Raw genomic sequence first — 21590 nt, forward strand, 5'->3', positions numbered from 1 at the left:
AGCTGGCGGCGCGCCATCGCTACCCACGCCCTCTGCTGATCGTGGCGCGTTGCTAGACAGTATCCGCTCCGCAGGCGGTATTGCTTCGTTAAGGAAGGTGGATCGGAGTCAGATTCGGGATCGGAGTGCTGCTATGATTCCTGGACAAAATAATGATTCAGGGGCTGGAGCTGCAGCAGCAAGCGCTGCGGCGGGAGGGGCGCCGAGCATGGCGGATGCACTTGCGAAGGCACTCAAGGAGAGGAAGGGGAAAGTTAGTCGGAGTGGTAAGTTTTCTTTTTTTTTTTTTTGGTTAATTCCTTTTATTTTTTTTCTCCATATTCCCAGCTTCATCCATGCCCATGGTTTGGGCTGTGAGTGTTGGTCAAAGAGGCAGTGCTAACGTACAACAGATGATGAGGATGAGGATGATGAGTGGGATTAAGCACCCATGCTCACATAAAGCTGAACCAATGGGGATGACATTGCCATGGAATAATCGGCTGTTGGTTGAACTCTCAGCTGGCGTTAACATGCCTGAGCATACCTCGTAAGAGTGACCACCATAACCACGAAGTCCGGATTGAGAAGCTAGATTTGCAAAGGAGTTTGTCGATGGATAAGTCTCGCAAGATGCAGGAGGATAAGCGAGTGAGGAGGTTGGAGATAGAGCTCGACTGGACATTAGGGACACGCCAGCCTGAGTAAGGAAGGTGGTAGGATAGGATAGGATAAGATAGGATAGGATAGGGGGTTAACAGTTTCTATGGGCATACAATAGAGGAACAGCAGGTTCCTCGTTTGGGTTGTGAACTTTGTTTTGTTGTCTTGCCTTGAGAGTTCTGTTATATCGGAATAGGCATTGTTGTTTGCAGCAGCAGGTAGTAGAGGTATGTGTAGTGGTGGTGTGTGTTTGACAAGTACGTTGGTTTGGGTTGTATTTTTCGTGTGTAGATAGTAGTGGTGGTTATAAATTGGATCGAAGTGAGGGCGTCTGGTAATACTTTGAATAGAAGTATTGGTTATGTGTACTCAACTATGCCTAACGCCAGGAAGAAGGCAATAGTAATGTATTCTGTTTAAAAAAAAAGCTACACCTCTATGCCTGCACACATGCATTCATTTTCACCACGGTAACCGGCAGACGTGATCATCATGGAAGAATCAGTCCATTACTCGAAAGCACAACATCACATACTAACTTGGGCAATCCCTTCATTACATTGGAACTGAAAACAGTTGAGTGACGGAAACGAATTTCATTTGATTGATAGCCTGACAACAAGGAGACCCAAGACAAGGTGATGACGTCCCTCCCATCATGACCTGCCTCTGAATTCTCCGCCCATGAAGAAGATTCCTCCACCAGGCCCATAAGGCAAGTTTGCTTTCGTGACCCTGTACCACCTACTGTCGGGGAACCTTGAGGCCCCCCCCTCCCCACCCTCCCACACACATATTGGGTACCTGACTGACTCCCTCGGCAAGGGGCCCAGCCGGATAGGGAGAGGTAGATTAGATGTATGTGGGTGTGGTAATGGAAAGACTCAAGGTTTGAGAGAGAAGACAGTTTTTTTGCTTTCCTTGGCTGCGTACACTGCACAGATTCACATCCTCAAGCTCGTGATAGTGGATGTGGTCTGTCAGTGGTAGCAGATGGAAAGGGTGGTCTGCCATACGGGAGCGGAATTGACTTGTGTGTGTTTGATGTGTGTTGTGTATGCAATCCCCGACGCGACCAACTCAACATATGTGTGAAGTGAAGTGAAGTGAAGTGAAGAGAGAAGAAGATGGATAGAGTAATTGATCGATCGATCGCTTAGATGTCGTCGATATCGATCTCCTTCTTCTTGTCGTCGGCGGCACCGCCATCGTCGCTCTCGCTGTCGCGGTCTTCGTCAAACTCGAACCCGCAGTCGCCGTCGTCGGCACCACCGAAGGTGTCGGTCTCGTTGATTTTTGCGGTATCGGGGAGCTCACCGTAGGCCTTCCTGCAGGGTTGTTAGCACTATATCAAAGTTGGAAAAAAGAGAGGGGAGGAGGCCGGGGGGGGGTGGGAAGGTAAAGGACGTACAGGGTGCGCGCCTCATCGGCGGTGTACTTGAGGATGACATCACCCTTTTCGTCCTGGTATTCGCGGAGCGAGATGAGGATGATGTCGCCGTTGTTGATCCACACCTTTTTGCGGAGCTTGCCGCGGATCAGACCAAGACGTTTGACGCCATCAAAGCACTGTTTTTTTTTTTTTGTCAGCTTAGAGACACTCTCTTTGTGTTGGGAATCCTGATCAACACCATGCGGAAACACATACATAGGCCTCCAGGCGGCCGTTGCCCAGCATCTTGATGACCTGGGCATACTCTTGGCCTTCTTCCTTGAAGATGAGCTCGCGCTTCTCATTGCTGTAATTGTCACGATCAGTCAGCGACCGCAGAGGGGGATAGAGGGGCACAGTCAGGGGAAAACGCACTCATTTTCGTTCTTTCCGCGACGGCGGTTCTTGCCGCCCTTGCCCTTATTCTTCGGCATGTTTATGGATTGTGTGGTTAGGGAGTTGTGTTAGCGATGTGTAGAAGAGTGATAGGCTCGAGATGTGAGGTCTCTAGAGGTTGTCTAAGCGTGGTCAAGTGTGTTGAGTGTAGTCGCGATGATGAGTTTGCCGAAGAGGGGCAGCTTTGGAAAGTTAAAGGGCCTGTCGGTTTTAGCGCCGCTGGTTGGTTTGTCGCCTCTTAGAAAGTGGGGCAGAGTGGCAGTGGCGGGGTGGCTCAGTGGCTGAAGCATCGGTTTGAAGTTGAGAGACGAACCTTGCCAAGAGTGTGGTTGGAGTGAAGCGCGGCAGTAGCAAGCAGTAGGTGTGTATTATGATTGTGAAATGAAAATCCGATGGTTTACGCTTCAAGGACGAACTCTCATTATATGTGCCCAGTTCAGATCGCCATCTAGGTCGAATCAGTCAGGTCATCATCAGACTCAGCAAGAGTTGACGGGGGCAACCAAAAAAAAATAAGTTCAGACGGGGATATGTAAACAAGAAAATTATAAAGAAAATCAGGACGAAAACATAAGAGATCAGGGATCAAGGATCAAAGGTTGCAGCTTTGATCACAGACGACATATCACAGATCACAGCTTAGACGCCTCACAGAGCTTCCTTCAGACTCGGGACCGTTTCTAGACTCAGATCCAGACCCTGATCCGACGATCTCACTCACAAAAATGTTGAGACGCACACTCACTCGTCTAATGTCCCTCCAACACTCTCACTCCATACCCAGCACATCTTCCTCCTCCTCCTCCTCCTCCTCCTCCTCCTCCTCCTCCTCCTCCTCTTCCTCCTTCAGCATCACCTCAACTTCAACCTCCTCTCCCTACTCAACTACCTCCTCGGACCTAACCCTCGAAACCCTTCGCAAAATCACTCAAACTACGACCGTCCTCCCACCAGCCCCAACCTCCTGGCAAGAACCCTTCACGCCCTCCCCGCGCGTGGCATCCTTTGCCGCGCAAAACAACCTCGCCTTCTCCAACGCGCTCCGCATGTTCCCCGGCCAAAACGTGCAATCCATGCCCCTGCGCATCTCCCTCTGCCCCAAACGCGCCTTCAACTTTTATCATCAGCGCTATTTCGAGCAGTATGAGCACCCCCTGACGGAAAAGACACTTCATTTCTATGAAGAGGAGATGAAGAAAAAGCCTTTGTGGTGCTACGTGCACTGCTCGGGAGCGGATGGGAGTAACACGGTAGTGCGGACGGCGGCGAGGCGATATTTGACGAAGGTGCTTGCGCAGGCGCTGGAGAGGGAGGGATATGAGTTGAGTGGGAGGAGTTTAAAGCCCGGGGAGAAGGAGTTGAGGGGGACGATTCAGGTGGTTGTGACGGAGGGGAAAACGCTCTTGAATATGGATGGGAAGAAGCTAGAGGAGTATGTGGGTTTGTTGGTGAGGAAGGATATCGTGCCGCGGCTGTCGGGGAGGTTACATCAGATGAATCAAGAGTATGAGAGGGGAAAGAGGCAGCAACCGCGAGACCGACAGAGGAGCCAGCAGAGAGGGAACAGGCCGCAGCGGTAAGATGAGAGACCAGTGTCACCAATGTATAACTAGGTAGTTAATTCATATAATGCTACGTGTACTGTTATCCAACGCTGCCTCGCTGCAAATCTGCATGTCATACTGTACATGTGCAAACAAACAACCGTCCCAAATCTATCATGATGGTGCATACTTAACATAGTTCCCTTCGGATTAAAACCCCCAACCCCCGCCTTCCCCCCCCCCTTTTTTTTTTTAAGCTTGCTCCTTCTTCTCACCATAAGACTGGATATACTTGGTATGTAGCTCCTGTACAGCCGGGATGATGAGGCTCTCGATCTCGATCGGAGGGTCACCCTCCGGCAAGCTCTTTGGATCCAGGGGTTCGTCCTTCTCCGTATCCAAGGGAGCGCCGTCTGGACCATTCTTATTGAACGGGACCCGGATCCAGCGGTCCTTGCTGCCGGGAGAAACAAAGACCTGCTTTATGTTAGCCTTGGCACACAGCTCAGTCGAAGAACATACGTACAACTTCCCACTTTCTCGTGGACAGCAAATTCCCAATGACCAAGTGATGCTGATAGCGATCCAGCGAGTACTTGGCCTTGCGCACCAGAATCGACGGGTCCGTCTCCAGTTTGAAGGAGACAATCATGCCCTGCGGTGACCAGCCCTCGACCAAATTCTTCAAGAACTTGGGCACGGGGTCGAGGTCAATCACCAGCCTCTTGCTCCGCGGTACCGCCGGCGACGAGTCAAAGTTGTCAAACGTCTCCTCCTCCTCCACAGACGGCGTGCGCACTCCCCGGCCGTCGTTGCTGTTCTTCTTGACAGAGTCGACGGCGTCGGTGCTCTGGATCTTGTGCTCAGCCATGCGGTCGGGCTGGTTTGTCAGTACCAGACTGCAATACCCTCCTCCCTCAAGGGGGGCCATACCGGAATGAAGAAATCGCTAACCGCCGCAGCGAGGTAGAGCAACCCCCTGGGCCCCAGCGGCTGCATCAAGTGCGCAATTGCCCTCAGCTCGTGCAGATAATCGGAGATACTAACGAACGGCAGGACCAAGAGCATGTTGCGGTCGCGCGCGTCGCGGTACTTGCGCAGCACGCCGAGCATCTTGGCGGCGTACTCGTCGCGGGCCACGACGCTGTTGTTAGGGCCTTCCTGCAGGAAGTCGAGGAAGCAGTCGGTCGCATGAGTGTAGTGGCGGGAGAAGGGGAGGAGGGAGAATTGGCGGTGTCTGGGGAGATGTGGACGTTAGTGATAGGTCTTGGGCCGGCGGAAGATGCATGGGAAGATAAGTTGGTTTTATGTACAAGAAGAGGACGGCATAGCCGGCTTCGAGGAAGTACTCGGCGCTTGTCTATTCGATAGTCAACAATCTGTCAACCACCCAATGGCAGTTCCGAGGCAACGTCTTGCCCATAGATAATGCCTCGGCTGGGGGCACTTACAGCTCCACGGGTACCTGCAGAAAAGTTGTCGATAAAGCGCACCGTTTGCTTCTCTGCATCTGGTCAGACCTTGAGAAAACATAAAACTCTTGAAAGGGAAACACACCCAACGGCACCGTTGTTCCTCCTGACGTAACCAGGACTAACCGCCTCCCGGCAGCAGCATGGAAATCGATGAACTCCTTGGCGAGTTTGATATGCTTGTCCAGATCCTTCGGCGGCGGATTCGCATTGAAGTAGTGGTCCTCGGCCAGCGCGGCCAGGTCAGGGGGAGGGGTCTCGGAGGGAATGTCGGACAGCATGGTTCTAGGGGGACTCTCTGTTTGTTGATGATGATTGATGGTCAATTGAGATGATATGAAGAAGCGAAGCGGTAACAATGACCTTTCCCCATCTTCCAACCGTCTTTGCTCCCTTAGGTCGGCTGAAGATGGTGGGGCCATTCACTGAGCTCGGCTGTCCCCCGCAGTGGGGTTCATCAGATAGCCCGTTGTCCATGGTCTGAGTGGGTGGAAGTGCCTGCGGCAGTGATGTCAGCGGCCGATCCACGCTGCCAAGGGCTGCCAACCCTGGACCCTGGCGTTGAGTGGGGCCGCCCCAGAGGCAGAGAGGCACTGATGCCAAGACTGGGCTGCGGATCCAGGGGCCAGGGAGATTGGATCCTCTTGCAGCGCAGCTCCCAGCTGAAGTCAACAACGAGAGAGAAAGGGAGCTCTGGGCAAACAGAAACCCTGCCCTCTAACGTTCCACAGCAGCTGTCAAGACAAGTACAGTAAAGATACCTGTCAACATCTCTGCTATCGCGCCCAAAGTTCGCGAGTCGGCCAATTCAATTCAGCTCAAGATCCTATCAAAGACACCAAACAACCGCGACAATGGGCGTCGTCTCTCTAACTGTCGGCAAGGTCGACGCCGGCGTCACCGTCCTGCTCACGCCCGATAAGCGTTTGGTTCGTCTCTCTTTCTCTCTCTCCCCTCTCGTCCTCCCTTGCCAGATTTAACCAACTAATCTTCTCATTCCCAGATCGAATTCCCCTCGATCCTCCTCCCCCCCGACATCCGTTCGGGCTCCATAGTCGACATCAACGTCTCGCGCAACAAGTCTTCCGAAGCAGCCGCGGAACGCGCATTCCGTGACCTACAAGACCAGATCCTCTCCTCCTTCGGTACCCACTCCCCCTCCCCGCCCACTCTCCGCGTCCGCAACACGACCCAAACCTCCGTCGTCCTCGAATGGGACCCCCTCCAGCTCGCCACCGCCGATTTGATCAGCTTGTCGCTGTACCGTAATGGCCAGAAAGCAGGCACCATTCCCAAGCCCCTCACCATGCACACGACGAAGATAAGTGGCCTCGCCGTCGATACGGAGTACACCTTCCACCTGGTGCTGCGCACGACGGCAGGCACCTACGCCAGCCCGCGTATCACAGTCCGCACGCACAAGATGACCGACCTGTCAGGGATCACCATCACGACGGGCATTTTGCCCTCCCACGTGCGGGAGAACCTTCTTGCAGTGGTCGAGCGCATCGGCGCGAAGGTCGTCGACGGCGTGCGCATCGATACGACACATTTCGTTACCACCGAGGGGAGGGGCGTGCAATGGGAAAAGGCAAACGAGCTGAACATTCCGGTTGTCAGACCAGAATGGGTCGAGGCGTGTGAGAGGGCGGGGAGGATTCTGGGCGTGACTAAGTTTTATCTGGATGCGGCGAGGGTTGGGGCGCTGTTTGATGAGCGGCCGGGGACCGCGGGGACCGTAGGGAGTGGATCGGCGCCGCCGCCGCCGCCGCCGCCCAAGGAGCAGAAGGTGCAGTCGCCGGTACAGACGAGGACAGAGGTTACGGTTGAGAAGCCGAAGGAGGAGAGCCCGGAGCCTGCAAGTGGGAGTGAAAAGGAGCAACAGCAGCAGAAAGAGGAGGGAGAAAAGAAGGCAGACGAGCAGTCGAGCCAGTCAGCTGAAGAGAAGCCTCTGCCGTCTAGGCCAAAAGTGACGGTTGAGGATGAGAAGGAGGAGGAGGAGAAGGAGGAGGAGAAGGAGAAGGAGAAGGCTAAAGCTCCTGCTGCTGAGGAGAAAGAGGGCAGTAGTGGTGATGAGAAGGATGGGAAGAGCCCTGGGGATTCGAGCTTCCAGGATGTTGCCCTTTAGAAGACGAGAAAAGAGAGCAGTTATGCTATGAGCAGGACATCTAATTACGCATGGCGGGTATGAGTCTGAAACAGGACTGTAATGAGGACGATGGGCTGTCGGATGGACGATGCGTTACAACGGTTAGCTAATACCCAGAATTGATGCTTGTGTGGTTTATTGCGTATTTGGATCTTGGATGTTCAGTCCAACTGCTTGACCTGTGACTTGTTTGGCTTCAAGGCACAGCTCGTCGTACGAATGTTTGCTGAAATGGACAAACGCCTATTATCGCGTGCAGGCAGGCGATCTTTAGCAATCGTAACACTCGAAGAAACTCATGCCCGGATCCGTAAAGAGACAGAACTCTTCTGAGCCTAAATACCCTCTTTGTTATATGCTAGCAGCTCTATCCAACAACCACACCCCATCCGATATATACACACAACCTCTATCTACCTAAACCCCCCCCCTTTCCCGACTCATAACTCCTTCTTCTCTTCTATCTCCTTGACCGATCCGGGAGGCGTCCTCAACCCCCCAAACACCAACGCACATACCCCCGCAATCCCCATCGCCCCCAACACATACGCCGTCTCGCGCCCAGCCCACCAGTACACACTCGTGAACAAAATCGGCCCCAAGCCCCGTCCAATCTGACCCCAACTCCGCAAGTTCCCCAATTTCCCTCCCCGCTCGCCTTCACTGGCCTCAAAGCTGCTCAGCGCGTTAAGCCCAGTAACGACGGTCGCTGACGTCGTGGCGAGGCATGTAGCTGCCAGGTAGAGCCCGCCGATGGTGCGGATTTGGGAAAGGAGGATGAAAGCTACGAGGCAGAACAGTACACCTAGTCGAACAGAGAATAAGGGGGGCAGACGACGGGTCACGCTGCCTTGGAGGAGAGAGGAGATTAGGCCGATGTAGCCTAGGAGACGGCCGTTCTTGGCAGATGTGTATTGGAAGAGGTCGTAAGTCATGAAGGGGAGAGAGAATTCCATGCCGGAGAAGAAGAGCAGGAAGGTGAGGTGGGTTAGGTTGAGGAGGGTGTGGGAGTTTGTGCGCTGGACTGGGGCAGGGGGAGAAGGCTTGGCCTCCTCCTTCTTCTTGACCTCGGTCTTGTTGGTTAGTGAGGGCAGCGTTTCAGGCAGCGCGAAATAGAGGTACACCGTCTCTGTGACGATCAACGCCAGCGAGACAGCCGCGGCGGTGGCGAAGGGGTTGGCGGCGACCAGAGCGAACGAGCTCAGCCAAGCCCCCAGCGCAGGACCGAACGTAAAGGCAACAGAAAAGCACGCCCCAATCAGCGCCATGGTCGAGCCGCGCGCCTTGGTGTCCGAGATATCCGTCGCGATGGCCGTCGCCAATTGCACATTCCCCTCCGAGAGGCCACCCACAATGCGCGATGCGAGGAAGGTTCGGAAGTCAACGGCCATAACCCAGAGCAGTACCGAGATGATGTTTCCGACCATGCTGGCCAGCAAAGCTGTGCGCCGACCGTACTTGTCCGAGAGGTGTCCGATGACAGGCGATGCGATGGCCTGCAGGAAGCTGAACATGGAGCCGAGGGCGCCGCCGAGCAAGACGATGTCGTAGCGGGAGTCGATGGGGCGGGCGAAGGAGGCTTTGTAGGCATTGAGGTACTTGAAGACGTTGGAGAGGAGGGAGGAGGAGTTGGAGTTGGAGGAGGACGCCTCGGCGTTGCGGTAGAACTCGAGGAGTTTGGGGAAGAGCGGGAGGATGAAGGTGAAGGAGATCTGGAGCGTGTTAGTGGAGAGGTAGATGTAGCTTGGAAGATAACATACCAGGTCGAGAAGGAGAGAGACGAAGATGACCCGTAGGACCCTTCTACGGGTCGCGGCATCCACTGATGCAGCCATTGATTTGGGTTGAAGTTGACCGCGATTATGATGAATGATGTTGGTGATAGGGGATGGAGTAGGAGTTTCAAATCAGGGGTGCTTCGATGTTGCTGTGACTCTGCACAACTGAATTACACGAGTTCAAAAATTCAGAAACCGCTCCCAATATCACGACCAGCACGATGCGTTGAGAGTGGCTCTATTTACTGAACGAGTGACCAGAATAAAGACCAAGAGACAGGTGTTAGATATTCACAGAGTCAAGCGATGATTCAGTGTCAAGCTGTCAACAAGCGAAGCGACCTTCCGGACAGCGGACTTTCCAGCTGGCGCGTCCGCGACCAGTCGAATCGCGCTCAAGCCTTCGACCCGCTGTCGTCGTAACATTCCCCACTAACGTTCCCAGAAGTACCAGCCACATCTGAGGAGAGCTTGGCAGCGCCACAACATCAAGCCACAACATCAAGCTACAACATCAAGCTACAATTGACCTTGAATCTTGGCTTTGTTTCCGTTTCGACCCTGCCCCTCTCATTTTGCATGAGGAGGACGGCGATTCTGGCGCGCGTTGCTTCTGTTCTTTGGTTCTTCGCAACAAAACCAGTTGTCAGCCAGTTAGGGTTCGCTGAATCCGGCTTCGCATTTGCGTAGACTGTCCAAATTGGTCATCTCTGATTTCTCTTCCGGCCCAGTCCAATGAGACCGTGAGATCAACCTTTCTATTTATGAGCAGCGGATCTGATTAGCTTAGTCTTACGTCTGGATAAATTCCTTTTAGTGTTCCACACACACATCTGAACGCATGGATGTGTATCCAAACTGGAAGGGGCAGTGAGCCGTTAAACTCCCTCTCTGGGACCTAACTACACCAGGAACAAAGCTGTCCGGAAGTTTGACAGCAGACGGTTGGGCAGCAAAGCCCGTGACTCGTCCTTCGGATCCAGCGGCCCGGGAAAATCGAAACTCATCCTCCCGGTTTTTTTGGACGAGAAACAGCCTCATAAACGGTTCCATCCTCCGCAATTGGCCCGGTTTATGATCGACCCGTCCAGGACAGTCCCGATACAGCAGGTCTCAGATTTCCTGTCAGTCTCTTCTGAGTGCCGAAATGCCCCGCTGTCGTCAGCCTTGCAGAAGCATGGAGCAAGAAAAAAAATAGGTGCTCGCGCAAGAGCAGGACGGGATTGCAAAAATTCCTCACTGCTTCAACGCCACACGGCACACGTTGAGTCGCGGGAAGCAATCCAAAAAGGCTAAAAACCACAGACACACGCATATGGCAGACGCAGGGGGGCTTGACTCTGACAGGATGGCAGGGTGGCATTGTTTCAAACCGTTGCCTCGCTGCATGCCATGAGTCCATGACGATGATGCCATGATGCCATCGGCCCGGCTCTAAATGCAGGAACAAGATCGCTTCCCGCTCCTCCGATGGCTTCTCTGGCCCACGCCTTGCATGACGCTAGGTGTTGCCAGCAGAGTTAGAAGGCGGGGTAGCATTGTGAGTGCTTGTGTTGGCCTCGCCGTTCCTGCACAGGGTGGGAGTCATGCCTGCAATAGAGAAGCTTACACTACCTTGGCTTACCTTGCTTGAGCCTAGGTGATTGAACCTGCATGCTGAGAATGCCGAAGAATGAACACTTCTGTGTTGTAGCATCATGTAGTATGTGCTTGATGTAGTATGTGACGACAGACCATAACCGCTCTCCCTCAACACTGGCTGTGTCCTCCCGTCATGCAGGCCGCTTGTTCACCTGTTCGCTGCTGTCAGCAGCAGCCAGAAGAAAAGAGTTGGCTGAGAGAATGCGAGAATGCCGCTTCAATATACACGTAGATTGCTTTCCGTTCACGGCCCCTCTTCTTTTATCCGTCTCGTCTGCTGCCCTCCCTGTCACCCTGTCACCCTGTCGGCATGTCGCCCTGTTACCATGTCTGCATGCATGTCTGCTTCCTTGGTTTGGCACTTGGGGTCCTAGAGCTTGCCACTTTGGCAGCCTGCCATCTCCCGATCCTACGGTTCTTCTGCCTGCTGGCGAGGTCGGGCATGGGCGATGGGTGTAGGTATCTAAGAAGCTACTTGTTATAAGAAGGGCCCTTTTCCTCCCCAATCCCCATCCCAGTTTCAGGTTTCTCTCTGCGCTCCCCAGTGCCCAGGCACAGTCGCTCGTTCTACCCACTCGTCACTCGCTGAGATCAACATAGGTACCTACCTCAACTTCCCAATCTACTATTACCTCAGAGAACATAAATCAAAATGAAGGCTATCCTCGCCCTCTCCGCCCTGGCCGCTGGCGCCGCCGCGACCCTCGACGCCGATACCTATGACAACTACCCTCCCCCCGTCTTCTCTCTCGGTCCCCCCTCCGTGACCTTCCGTCCCGGTAGCGGCGACAGCAGCTCCGACAACACCCTCATCCTGCATCCCCCTTTCCCGACGGGCACTCCGGTCCCAGAAGACCCCAAGCCCGACCTGCCCACCAAGACTACACTGATTCCTCATCCTCCTTACCCAACCAAGACGAAGACTAAGTCCAAATGGACCACCTCTACCATCTCAACCTCCACAACCACCGACGGAACGGTCATCACTACGGTGATCACAACCGTCTGCCCCATTACGGAGACGGAATCCGAATCCGAGACGCCAACGCCGGCGGAACCGACCCCCTTACCGCCAGTAACTACCACAACAAAGTCCAAGCACTGGCCTCATCCTCCCCCTCCTCCAGTCTCAACCTCTTCTGCTGAGGAGGAGACTCCTACCCCGACACCGACGGATGTGCCGGTTGAGACGACGACGTTGGCTACCAAGACGACCAAGTCTGTTGGGACGGTGACTAATGTTCCTGTGCTGCCGACGACCAGTAGTGTGGTTGACGTGCCTGTTACAGCGGGGGCAGGGACGGCGGTGAATAAGGTGGGTTTAGTTGCCGCACTGGTAGGTGTTTTGGCGGCTGTTTTGCTTTGATGGGATTGAGGAGTTGAAAACGGGGCGTTTCAGTGGGAAGAATTGGGGTTATGATGAGTTTGCGATGAAGAAATGAGCGTTTGTGATGAGGAAGGTGCTTTTCTTGGACAGGTGGTCATGATGATTGTTATGATGTTATGGAAATGGGTTGTTCATGACTTCTCATATCTGCTAGTAGCTGTGATTCACAAGGAGAGAGAAGGCTGTTGGTCGGACATTAGGGTCTGTTTGTGTACTTTTTGATGAATAATACATGTTTCATACCCCTAGGTACTCTACTCTACCGGACTCTGCTTTCAAGACTTGTAATGTTGTGAAGATTTCAAAATGTCATGTCCTCTCATAACTCTTTGTTCAAGTATCCTCACGAACTTTCATTTGAGCGACTTTGACCTCTCAAACATGTTCTGAGGAACTCTACCTTGTAAGCGCCCCAATAGTCAACTATCTTTCCACATCATCCTCTGTTATGAGCAAATCTTCACCTCACTGACCGCTGCACTCCGCACTTGAGCATAAACGCCTATATTAACCCGTTACACAGACCTGCCTCTCCCCAGCCCAGTGGTTTTGACTCGACTGGATCAATCATCGGTCAACTGCTTCACCTTGTGCTGTGTCACCTCGCAAAAGGGGGATGGGATGATGACGTCTTGCCGCCAGCGCCGCCATTTCGCGTGGTTCCACTTTTTTCTGCCAATCTGCCTACAAGGCCGCTGTAGGAAACACGTTCTGTTGTCTTTTCTTTTTTTTAATAAAAAAAAGGGGGGGGGGAAGGGACGGATGCACGTTGGAGGCGGAAGAGCAGGTTTTCTTATGCCGGAGTCAGGTTGGCCAGAGAGGCAGCCAAAAAAAAGCCACCTGCCATATTGCGCCAAGCCGTCCTCTCACCTGGTGTCGTCTGCCGTGCCGCATGCGTGGTGAAGGGCGAGATTGGCGTTGGTGACCCGCTGAGATGATGGTGTGAGATAATATATTCTCGGGCTTGTTATGACGCTGCAAAAGCGCTGGGGTAGATTGCAAGAGAAGTTATGGATGATTGACAGGTTGGGGGGTGTGGAGTCATACCGCCGTGGATCGTTCGCGGGTCGGGAGGGGAGAGGCGAGAGCGACGAGAGCGAAACAGGCTGTTTTAAGGGTCCGGTCCTACCCTACGGTGAGGTTGTCAAGAGGAATATCAAAGAATGGGGGTTCCTGGGTAACCAAGGCTAGGGAACCTTTGCTGGCGGCTAAACACCTTGGTTTTCTTCATGGGAAAACTGCTGCCCAGCCACACCAGCCTCGTTTGGTTGCTGTTTGTGGCCGATCATTCCAACAACCCGTTGCTTTCATGGTCTAGCCCTCAACTAATAGCCGCCAATCGCTTCACCACGTCCTCTACACGCCGCGCTCCCCCTAGCAAATCCCTCTTGGCCTCATGATCCCTCCCATTCTCCCCCACAATCACCAACTTGACAATCTCCCCATCATCATCCATCACCAACCTCCCTGTCCTCCCATCCTCCCACTCAATGGCGATCTGCTTAGCCTCCACATCTGCCGGTCTGATATCTACCAACCTCATGTTCTCCCTCTTCCGTTGCTGCTCTTCCCCCTTTTCATCATCCTCCTGGTTTTTCTTCCCCGCAAGCTCAGCCGCTCTCCTCAGATCCGCAACGACCCCCAGTCGATTATGATACCTCACAACCTCCCTCCTCAACGCCCTCGCAAACCTCGCCAGATCCTGCTTCTTCCCTTTTTCTCCCTCCCCATCCTCATCCTGATCCCCCCCAATCGGAGCAGGCAGATACCTCGCCGCTAACCCCCCCACGCTCACACACGCAGGTAGCGTATGCCGATGCACTCTCAGATGATGTCTATGTCCCCTCCATGGCCGATTAAGTATTACATAATATGGACGGAGGAACTTCCCACGCGAGACAACTTCGATGCGGAGGCCTAGGAGAGAGCCAGAGTCAACGGCGCGCGGGTCGGGGTCGCGCGTGCGGAAGGTTGTGATGCTGGCGCAGGCGCGATAGAGGCATTGTTGGGTGTGAGCTTGTTGGAGTGAGGATTGGGACTGGAGTTGGCGGTCGCTGGTGATGAGAGAAAGGGTTGAGGGGGCAGTCAGGAGCGTTGAGGTGTGGATACGGAGATGGGATTTGAGGGTGTTAACTAGAGTGTTGTTAGTTTCGTTTTTCAAAAATTGAAATGTTTGGGTGAGGATGGTACCTCTGGCTTGGAGAGCCTCGATCTCGTCATCAAGAGAGGTTGACATTCTAAGCGACTTTGAGTGTTGAACGCGTCGGGATGGAAATACTGTGTTTATCCACACTGTAAGGGTCTTTCGAAGGGTGCGGGATACCTATTTAATGAGAAGATGGTTGAACAACAATTGATTTTTCGCAATGTACGTGACCAAAAGGTCAACTCCACTTGGTCTCAGATCTTAGATGTGAAGTCCAGCGCGTTGATGTTTGTTGATGTTAAAGCGCAGCTCACACAGTGAGATCAAACCCCCTGCTGGGCCATGTGCTGCGCGTCTTGGCATCGGCTGCAGCGCCGTCTCGGCAGCCCACGCTGACAAGATCCCGCAATGCGATGCCCAAACAGGCAACCCTGACGCAACGTGCGGGCCACCAGAATGTTTCGGGTTTTGCGCCGCAAGCCCTGCAAAACTGGACATCTTAAACACTCGAGACGAAACCTTTCATCTCGAATACCACAATGCCATTGTGGTCTTTTCAATTTGAAACCTTAACCTGTCTGTATCGACAACGATCCGCCAAAGTCAGATTCGCAGATTGCGAGTGGAGAACGCTAAGCCTCGAGACTCCACTACCCCGGCCGTTCCAGGCTGCAACGGGGCGTTTTTGCGCTGAAGCTCAAGGGGCGGGCTCCTCCAGATTGTCGGGTCCATTCAGCATTCGTTGTCCAAACAGCGACGTGGCCGATCGCATTCTCAGCCTCCATCAGCCTCAGCCCTGGAACTCCAAGATCTTGCATTCGCTCCCGCCCTCCCACCGGCCACATCGTCGCCGTTGCTGCCCTTGCATCCGGCGTCTTCTGAAAGGTCACATTCGTTCTTTAGTCTTATCTTGCTGTGCACCAACCTTCCACGTTCCAGCTACTTCTTTGTCCCTCGCTCTACCCGTCTTAGCCGCAACCTGGACAACAGACAACTTAACCCCGAGATCACTGCTCCTCCTGTCCTTCCCCCCGAGTTTTATTTTATTTTATTTATTTATTTATTTACTTATTTATTTTTTTACAAAAAACGTCTATACACGTATACAATTGCCCGATCCCCGAGTCAGCAACATCTCTTCGAGTCCGCAGTCCATCCCGCCGCATCTGTTGTCCGTGCAGCACTGCAGAGCAGTCCCGACCAACGGCCTCAATAGCCATCCTCTTACCTCACTACTCATTGTGCTCCACGAGTAGCCAGTCCCATGGGTACCAAGTCCCGCCGCGCCAAATCGCCTCCAAAATTTAACGGTTCCGGCTCGCTGGGCCGCGCATCAGGAAAGAAAGTTAACGGCGAGGCCACGAGTACAACCACAGCCGCCGACATGAACACCACAGTCGAGCTCCAGCGCCGCAACGTCGCGCACGAGACGTCCACCTCCGAAGGCGCTGTCGCCCACCTCATGACCCGCGACTCCTTTACCCTCGACGACGACCCCGCCGTCCCCCCCAAATCCCCCTCCCTCAACAACCATGGCTTTTTCGACCTCCCCAAGCAGGACCAGCGTAACTTTGGCCTGCTTGTCCTCCTCTATTTCCTCCAAGGCATCCCGCTCGGCCTTGCCACCGGCTCGGTGCCCTTCCTGCTTAAAAACCATCTTTCTTACAGCGAGATCGGCGTCTTCTCCCTCGCCTCATACCCCTACTCCCTGAAACTCTTCTGGTCCCCCATCGTCGATGCAGTCTGGTCCCCCAAGCTAGGCCGGCGCAAAAGCTGGATCTTGCCCATCCAGCTCCTCTCTGGCATTGGCATGCTCCTCCTCGGCTCCCACGCCGAAGAAATGATGCAAACAACCGGCAAGCCGGACGGTCCCTCCGTCTGGGCCTTCACCGGATGGTGGTTCTTCCTCGTGCTCATGTGCGCAACCCAAGACATCGCCGTCGACGGTTGGGCCCTGACCCTCCTCACGCCCGGCAACGTCTCCTACGCCTCGACCGCCCAAACCGTAGGCCTCACAGCCGGGCAATTCCTCTCCTACACCGTCTTCCTTGCCTTCAACTCCAAGGACTTCGCCAACCGCTGGTTCCGCTCCGAACCCCTCGACACAGGCCTCATCTCCCTCTCCGGCTACCTCACGTTCTGGGGATGGTCCTACATCGCTGTTACCCTCGGCCTCTTCCTTTTCAAACGCGAAGAACGCACACACAACGAAGATGGTATCTGGGATGTCTACAAAATCATGTGGGGCGTGCTCAAACTCCGCAACATTCAATCCATCATCCTGGTCCATCTCATCGCAAAGGTAGGCTTCCAAGCCAACGACGGCGTCACCTCCCTCAAGCTGCTCGACAAGGGCTTCGGCACGGATAACATGGCCCTAACCGTGCTAATCGACTTCCCCTTCGAAATCGGCGTAGGCTACTACGCGGGGAAATGGTCGCAACAATTCACGCCCATGCGCCTCTGGTGCTGGGGATTCATGGGCCGGCTGCTGGCCGCTGTGTTGGCGCAGCTAACTGTGGCGGCCTTTCCCGCCGAAGGCGTCACGACAGGTTACTTGCTCGTCGTCATTGCGCAGCATGTCTTTTCGACGTTTACTAACACCATCATGTTCGTGGCGGTCGCTGCCTTCCATGCGCGGATAGCTGACCCGGTAATTGGCGGGACATACATGACTTTGCTGGCGACGGTGTGTAATCTGGGTGGAACATTCCCGCGATACTTTGTCCTGCGCATGGTCGATGCTTTTACCAGCGCTACATGTTTTCCCAATCCAGCTGCCGACCTTGCTAAGCTCAAGGGCCCCCTGGTAACGGAGCCTTTTAGCTGCAGCGTCCAGAGCGAGAAGGAGCGCTGCGTCGCTGGCGGTGGAATTTGCGAGATGCAGCGGGATGGTTATCACTTTGTGAACATACTCTGTGTCGTGTTTGGTATTATCACCTTTATTATGTTCATACGGCCCAAGGTTCTGCAGCTGCAGGCGCTCCCTCTAAGAGCCTGGCGCTTGTCGTCTGCGACATCAAGGTATTGATCCCAGAGCTATCAGTCACGGTGTTGGCTGCTTCCATTATCACCACTAGCGTATATAGGGAATTGGATAATCCTTGAGTCATCTGTTCACCTGTATAGCATCGCCCTCGTCGCGATTGAGCCCGTTTTTCATCAAAACTCATTAACTGTGCTTATCAATCCAGGACAAATCAATTATTCTACTATACCAGCTATCTGCAAAGATTATAACTACCTTATATCGATAGACTGCACTGTCTCGCCAGAAAGAGCCCCAGATATCCACATATACACAAGCCTAACCCATCGCAAAACAATGTCCGACTTAGGCGCCTTCACCAGCCGTCAGTGGTGTCGGCGACCTGCTCAGCGGCGGTGTTGTCAGCCTGACCACCCCAATCATCTCCAGAGCCATTCCATTATCACAGTTGCCAGCGTCATCAGCATACCCACCCGCTGCAACATCCTCCTCAAAGTCGTTGTCATTGAACTGGCCACATCGGCCATCGTAGCTTGGCTTCTTCTTTCTACAGCTGTGAGATACATAAGCCGCTCGCATCGCTGCTTACTCGCACCCTACTTGAAAGCAAGCAACCAATTCCCGACTTTTAGAAGCCTTACATCCCCACTAGTTGGGGCAAGGGCAAAGTCGAGTTCGACCTGTACCAATTGAGGTCAGCATTGTAAAACATCACATCAAGGGAAGAGAATGAGACTTACTAATGCGATGCATGTGCTCTTCAATGCCACCGCAGTCCTCCGAAGGAAGTTCGTAGTTGATCTAGTTGATCACATGCAAAACATTGCGCACGTAAAGTCCTCGGGAGCCAAGGGCGGTAGCGATGAGGATCGGGTACTTGCCACTCCAAAAACGACGCATAGCAGCCTCGTGCTCATGTTGTGTACGTCTAGAATGCAACGAGGTGCAGGGGAACTCTTGATCGTAGAGAGAATCGTCAAGTTCCTCAGCAGTGTGCTCGGAATTGACAAAAATGATGGTTCTCGCCGGCGGATACGAGTTGACCAAATCCATAAGCGCCTTGCCCTTCCAGGAGGGGTGGACTTCGATGATATTCTGGCGAATATTGCGGTGAGTGCTTCCGGCTCGGCAAAGCGCAGGCGGACATGAGTGTCCGCCATGTGAGCCTTCGCCAACTCGTGGCTGGCCTTAGGAAATGTGGCAGAAAACAACATAAAGGTGATGTTAGTATCCTCCTGCTCTGCGATAAATGTTAGAAAACTCCGAGGGAATAGGCATGAGAAAGGCTCAAACGTACCACCACCGGCCATAATTTTGTACAGCTCCTCCTTCAGTCCTCCTGGAGCAGTTCATCGGCTTCGTCAATGACGATGAAGCAAACGCGCCGAAGGGTCAAAACTTTTGGCTTCTCCATGAGATGCACCAAGCGGCCAGGAGTGCCGACGAGAATATCGCAACTCCACTGAAGCTGGGCTTCCTAATCACGAAGTCAATCGCCCCCGTAGACGACGTAGGGGCGAAGCATCGCCCGATAGCAGAATGGCGTGTCTCGCTGAATATCTGTACAACAAGCTCACGGCTCGGGCAGACAGTAACAACAAGAGGCTCAGCACGGACCTTGTCGATACCAAGCTTGAAAACAGCGGGATTCGGACGCAGGTGAAGGGGGGGGGGGGCAGTGAGATTCTTGACTTTGCCCATTAGCTTGTTGATGATTGGAATGAGAAAAGCTGCGATCTTGCCAGAGCCTGAGTTCTCGAATGTTAGCAGATATTGTCTGGTGCTGGGAAGGCAGAATTCCTTTCGCTTACCTGTCTGGGCAATGGCAATCACATCGTAGCCAAGATGAATGGCTGGCAGGCAATAGCGCTGACTGTTAAATCAGGTTAGAGTTTTGATTAAGCTCAACAAGTTGTCGTGGAGACTCACATGGGCGTAGAAATATCGTAACTAGAGAGCTGCACGTTCTTGAGCATGGCCGGATGTAGGCCTACAGTCTCGAAGCTAGCAACCGGATTAATCTGGACCAGACCATCCTGGTACAAGCGGGTCTCGTTAATGCTAAGGAAGGTGTCAGCTGTCAGAACAACAAAATATGAGCTGAGAAACATCCGCAGTAAAGTCGACGCCTTCTTTGTCGGCGTTGCGAGACTTGGCATTACCAAAGAGCTCCTTTTCCAGCTCAGGGAACCCAGGGCCGATGTCGCCGATTTCACCATCCCACTAAGAGAACAAGTCAGCAATGCCAATAAAGTGAAGGTAGTTTGCGGTTGCAACCACTAAACTTTCGCGTTGCACTCCCAGTTGGTATCAAAGATGGACGCGAAAGCAGAATAGTCATACGGGGTCTTCTCGATTCAACCTGTCATGTTTTCCATTTTATTGTCCAAAGTGGCACCTTGAACGAACTTAAGTGCGTCCTCGAAATCAGCAGTGTTAAAAACACTTTTATGATCAGGGCCAGCCGTGCCCTAGCCCTGAGACGCGTGTTCCGGTCGTCAGCGGTCATTTTGGCAGAGAACCTAGTTAAATGAAAAGTTAGTTGTCACGGAAAACCCATCAAGAGGAAATGACAATAGCAAAAGCAAAAATGTCACGGGAATTAGCTCGTGCCTGCAAAAACACAGGCACAGAAAGTTTCTTGCTTGTATGAGAGGGAATGGAAGAAAGGAAAAGATGGGAACAGGAAAGATCTTTTGGGTGGAAAAGTGGGAAGAGAGGTAGCAACTGAATCAGAAATAAGACAGCCAAAGAAACATGGCTTTCCGTGAGCTTGACTGAGTGACAGACGGGTAGGGGATAGTGAAGCGTTTCAAAAGGAAGGTGAACGGAGTTGGAATGTAGGAGAGTGCAAAAAGATAAATAAGATATGATGTTGAAGACAGTAACTGGAAGGATACTAACGTGAAGCTTGATTCTGAGGGCTTGAAGTCTAGAGATGTCAAGGAGAATGAAAGCAGAGGAAGAGGAAGCGAATTTAATGATGGAGTTCATGGATAATATAACTGTCAGATGATCGATAAGCAGGACAATACTTCGTAACGCAAACAGGTGGTGATTGTGCTGGAGATGGCCGTTGGAAGCTCACAACCTGCATCCAAGTCGACTGACGCCCACGGTGGGTGGAAAGAAAGAAAGTGGGAGAGGCAAAAGCCTTGTGGGTGTTTATAGCTTGGAATAAGGATCCTCGGTTGGAGGGCTCCTTCCAAATGAGTCTGACTTGGCCCTTCTTGAGTGGCTTCCCCCCAAAAAAATTTCCTGCCTGGGCGCCTTTCAGAATTCAGACCGCGATCTGTTCTGGAGGAATTGCATATTTCAATGCATGTGATTGGAGGATGAAGAAGACAAACATCACACCCTGAACCCGTAGAGACCTGAGAAACATTTCTCAGGGACTCGGGAGGTGAGTGGTTATAAATGCTGTGCAAAGGAAGAGAAGCGGGGACAAAGCATTGGTAGGAAAGATGTTAGGAAACAGTAAGGGCAGAGAGCAGATTGGCATGTAGACGAAAAATCAAACGACATCAGTATGTCCATATCTCCTTAGAGGAGTGCTTGCCCTGAGATCAGGTCTTGTCCCGCTTTCCCCAGTCAGCTGCATTGCTTGCTCAGGAGCTTCTCGAGAGAAAAGTGGTCTAAGAGTCCAGAACAACAAATGCTCAAGATGTTCACCACCATTAGGAAGAGGAAGTTGATCACATGCGCTACAAGCAGGAGTCCAAGAGTGCTGATTAAGGTTGGATACAATGAGATCTTAACATTTACAATGATCCAGAGGAATGGCCAAGCACAAGTTATGTCTGTTAAGGTACAATCAGCTACTTCTTTAGAGTCCCAGGAAACTATAAAAAACTAACATGCATATAACTCAAATAGAGAAAACATTCCCATATCATGGCATTTGCCCAAACGCCATTCGCCAAACCATGTAGAACTCTAAAGGATTCAGTTCACTTGCATAGACCCATCTGATTCAAGGCTGGCCTTCAGCGCCTTATCCAAGATTGCTGCAGC

The 21590-nt window shown here is 52.9% G+C and overlaps 10 protein-coding genes across 10 annotated transcripts in view; 5 read left to right on the forward strand and 5 right to left on the reverse strand.

Moving 5' to 3' along the window:
* Positions 1-424, forward strand: part of CTHT_0012580 (putative wiskott-aldrich syndrome protein) — a gene marked incomplete at both ends in the record, with an annotated part of 2011 nt that extends 1587 nt beyond the window's left edge. Inside the window, 2 exons of the mRNA XM_006691712.1 lie at positions 1-266; positions 393-424. The exon at positions 1-266 is cut by the window's left edge and continues 1199 nt beyond it. Coding sequence (XP_006691775.1) covers positions 1-266; positions 393-424 — 298 coding nt within the window. The remainder of the gene's footprint in view (positions 267-392) is intronic.
* A 1374-nt stretch (positions 425-1798) lies between these two features.
* CTHT_0012590 (uncharacterized protein) lies at positions 1799-2508 on the reverse strand (the record flags this gene model as incomplete). Its single annotated transcript, XM_006691713.1, has 4 exons — positions 1799-1970; positions 2054-2211; positions 2291-2381; positions 2450-2508. 4 exons carry the CDS (start codon positions 2506-2508, stop codon positions 1799-1801), a joined length of 480 nt encoding a protein of 159 aa, XP_006691776.1.
* A 687-nt stretch (positions 2509-3195) lies between these two features.
* CTHT_0012600 (uncharacterized protein) lies at positions 3196-4050 on the forward strand (the record flags this gene model as incomplete). The annotated part of the gene is made up of 1 exon (XM_006691714.1): positions 3196-4050. The coding sequence occupies one exon, from the start codon at positions 3196-3198 to the stop codon at positions 4048-4050; it is 855 nt and encodes a 284-aa protein (XP_006691777.1).
* A 216-nt stretch (positions 4051-4266) lies between these two features.
* Positions 4267-5767, reverse strand: CTHT_0012610 (phosphopantothenate-cysteine ligase-like protein; the record flags this gene model as incomplete). Its single annotated transcript, XM_006691715.1, has 6 exons — positions 4267-4491; positions 4541-4894; positions 4948-5251; positions 5328-5374; positions 5466-5524; positions 5572-5767. The coding sequence occupies 6 exons, from the start codon at positions 5765-5767 to the stop codon at positions 4267-4269; spliced, it is 1185 nt and encodes a 394-aa protein (XP_006691778.1).
* Positions 5768-6340: 573 nt separating this feature from the next.
* CTHT_0012620 (uncharacterized protein) lies at positions 6341-7614 on the forward strand (the record flags this gene model as incomplete). Its single annotated transcript, XM_006691716.1, has 2 exons — positions 6341-6415; positions 6490-7614. 2 exons carry the CDS (start codon positions 6341-6343, stop codon positions 7612-7614), a joined length of 1200 nt encoding a protein of 399 aa, XP_006691779.1.
* Positions 7615-8075: 461 nt separating this feature from the next.
* Positions 8076-9470, reverse strand: CTHT_0012630 (uncharacterized protein; the record flags this gene model as incomplete). Its single annotated transcript, XM_006691717.1, has 2 exons — positions 8076-9347; positions 9396-9470. 2 exons carry the CDS (start codon positions 9468-9470, stop codon positions 8076-8078), a joined length of 1347 nt encoding a protein of 448 aa, XP_006691780.1.
* A 2236-nt stretch (positions 9471-11706) lies between these two features.
* On the forward strand, positions 11707-12420 carry CTHT_0012640 (uncharacterized protein; the record flags this gene model as incomplete). The annotated part of the gene is made up of 1 exon (XM_006691718.1): positions 11707-12420. One exon carries the CDS (start codon positions 11707-11709, stop codon positions 12418-12420), a length of 714 nt encoding a protein of 237 aa, XP_006691781.1.
* A 1342-nt stretch (positions 12421-13762) lies between these two features.
* Positions 13763-14677, reverse strand: CTHT_0012650 (uncharacterized protein; the record flags this gene model as incomplete). Its single annotated transcript, XM_006691719.1, has 2 exons — positions 13763-14574; positions 14632-14677. 2 exons carry the CDS (start codon positions 14675-14677, stop codon positions 13763-13765), a joined length of 858 nt encoding a protein of 285 aa, XP_006691782.1.
* Positions 14678-15851: 1174 nt separating this feature from the next.
* CTHT_0012660 (uncharacterized protein) lies at positions 15852-17618 on the forward strand (the record flags this gene model as incomplete). The annotated part of the gene is made up of 1 exon (XM_006691720.1): positions 15852-17618. One exon carries the CDS (start codon positions 15852-15854, stop codon positions 17616-17618), a length of 1767 nt encoding a protein of 588 aa, XP_006691783.1.
* A 303-nt stretch (positions 17619-17921) lies between these two features.
* Positions 17922-20085, reverse strand: CTHT_0012670 (uncharacterized protein; the record flags this gene model as incomplete). The annotated part of the gene is made up of 11 exons (XM_006691721.1): positions 17922-18086; positions 18218-18256; positions 18317-18377; positions 18454-18671; positions 18722-18816; positions 18874-18915; positions 19154-19324; positions 19388-19449; positions 19506-19627; positions 19686-19799; positions 20023-20085. The coding sequence occupies 11 exons, from the start codon at positions 20083-20085 to the stop codon at positions 17922-17924; spliced, it is 1152 nt and encodes a 383-aa protein (XP_006691784.1).
* Between the last annotated feature and the right edge of the window lie 1505 nt (positions 20086-21590).

This window comes from Thermochaetoides thermophila (assembly GCF_000221225.1).
Source record: "Thermochaetoides thermophila DSM 1495 unplaced genomic scaffold scf7180000011814, whole genome shotgun sequence".
NCBI lineage: Eukaryota > Fungi > Ascomycota > Sordariomycetes > Sordariales > Chaetomiaceae > Thermochaetoides > Thermochaetoides thermophila.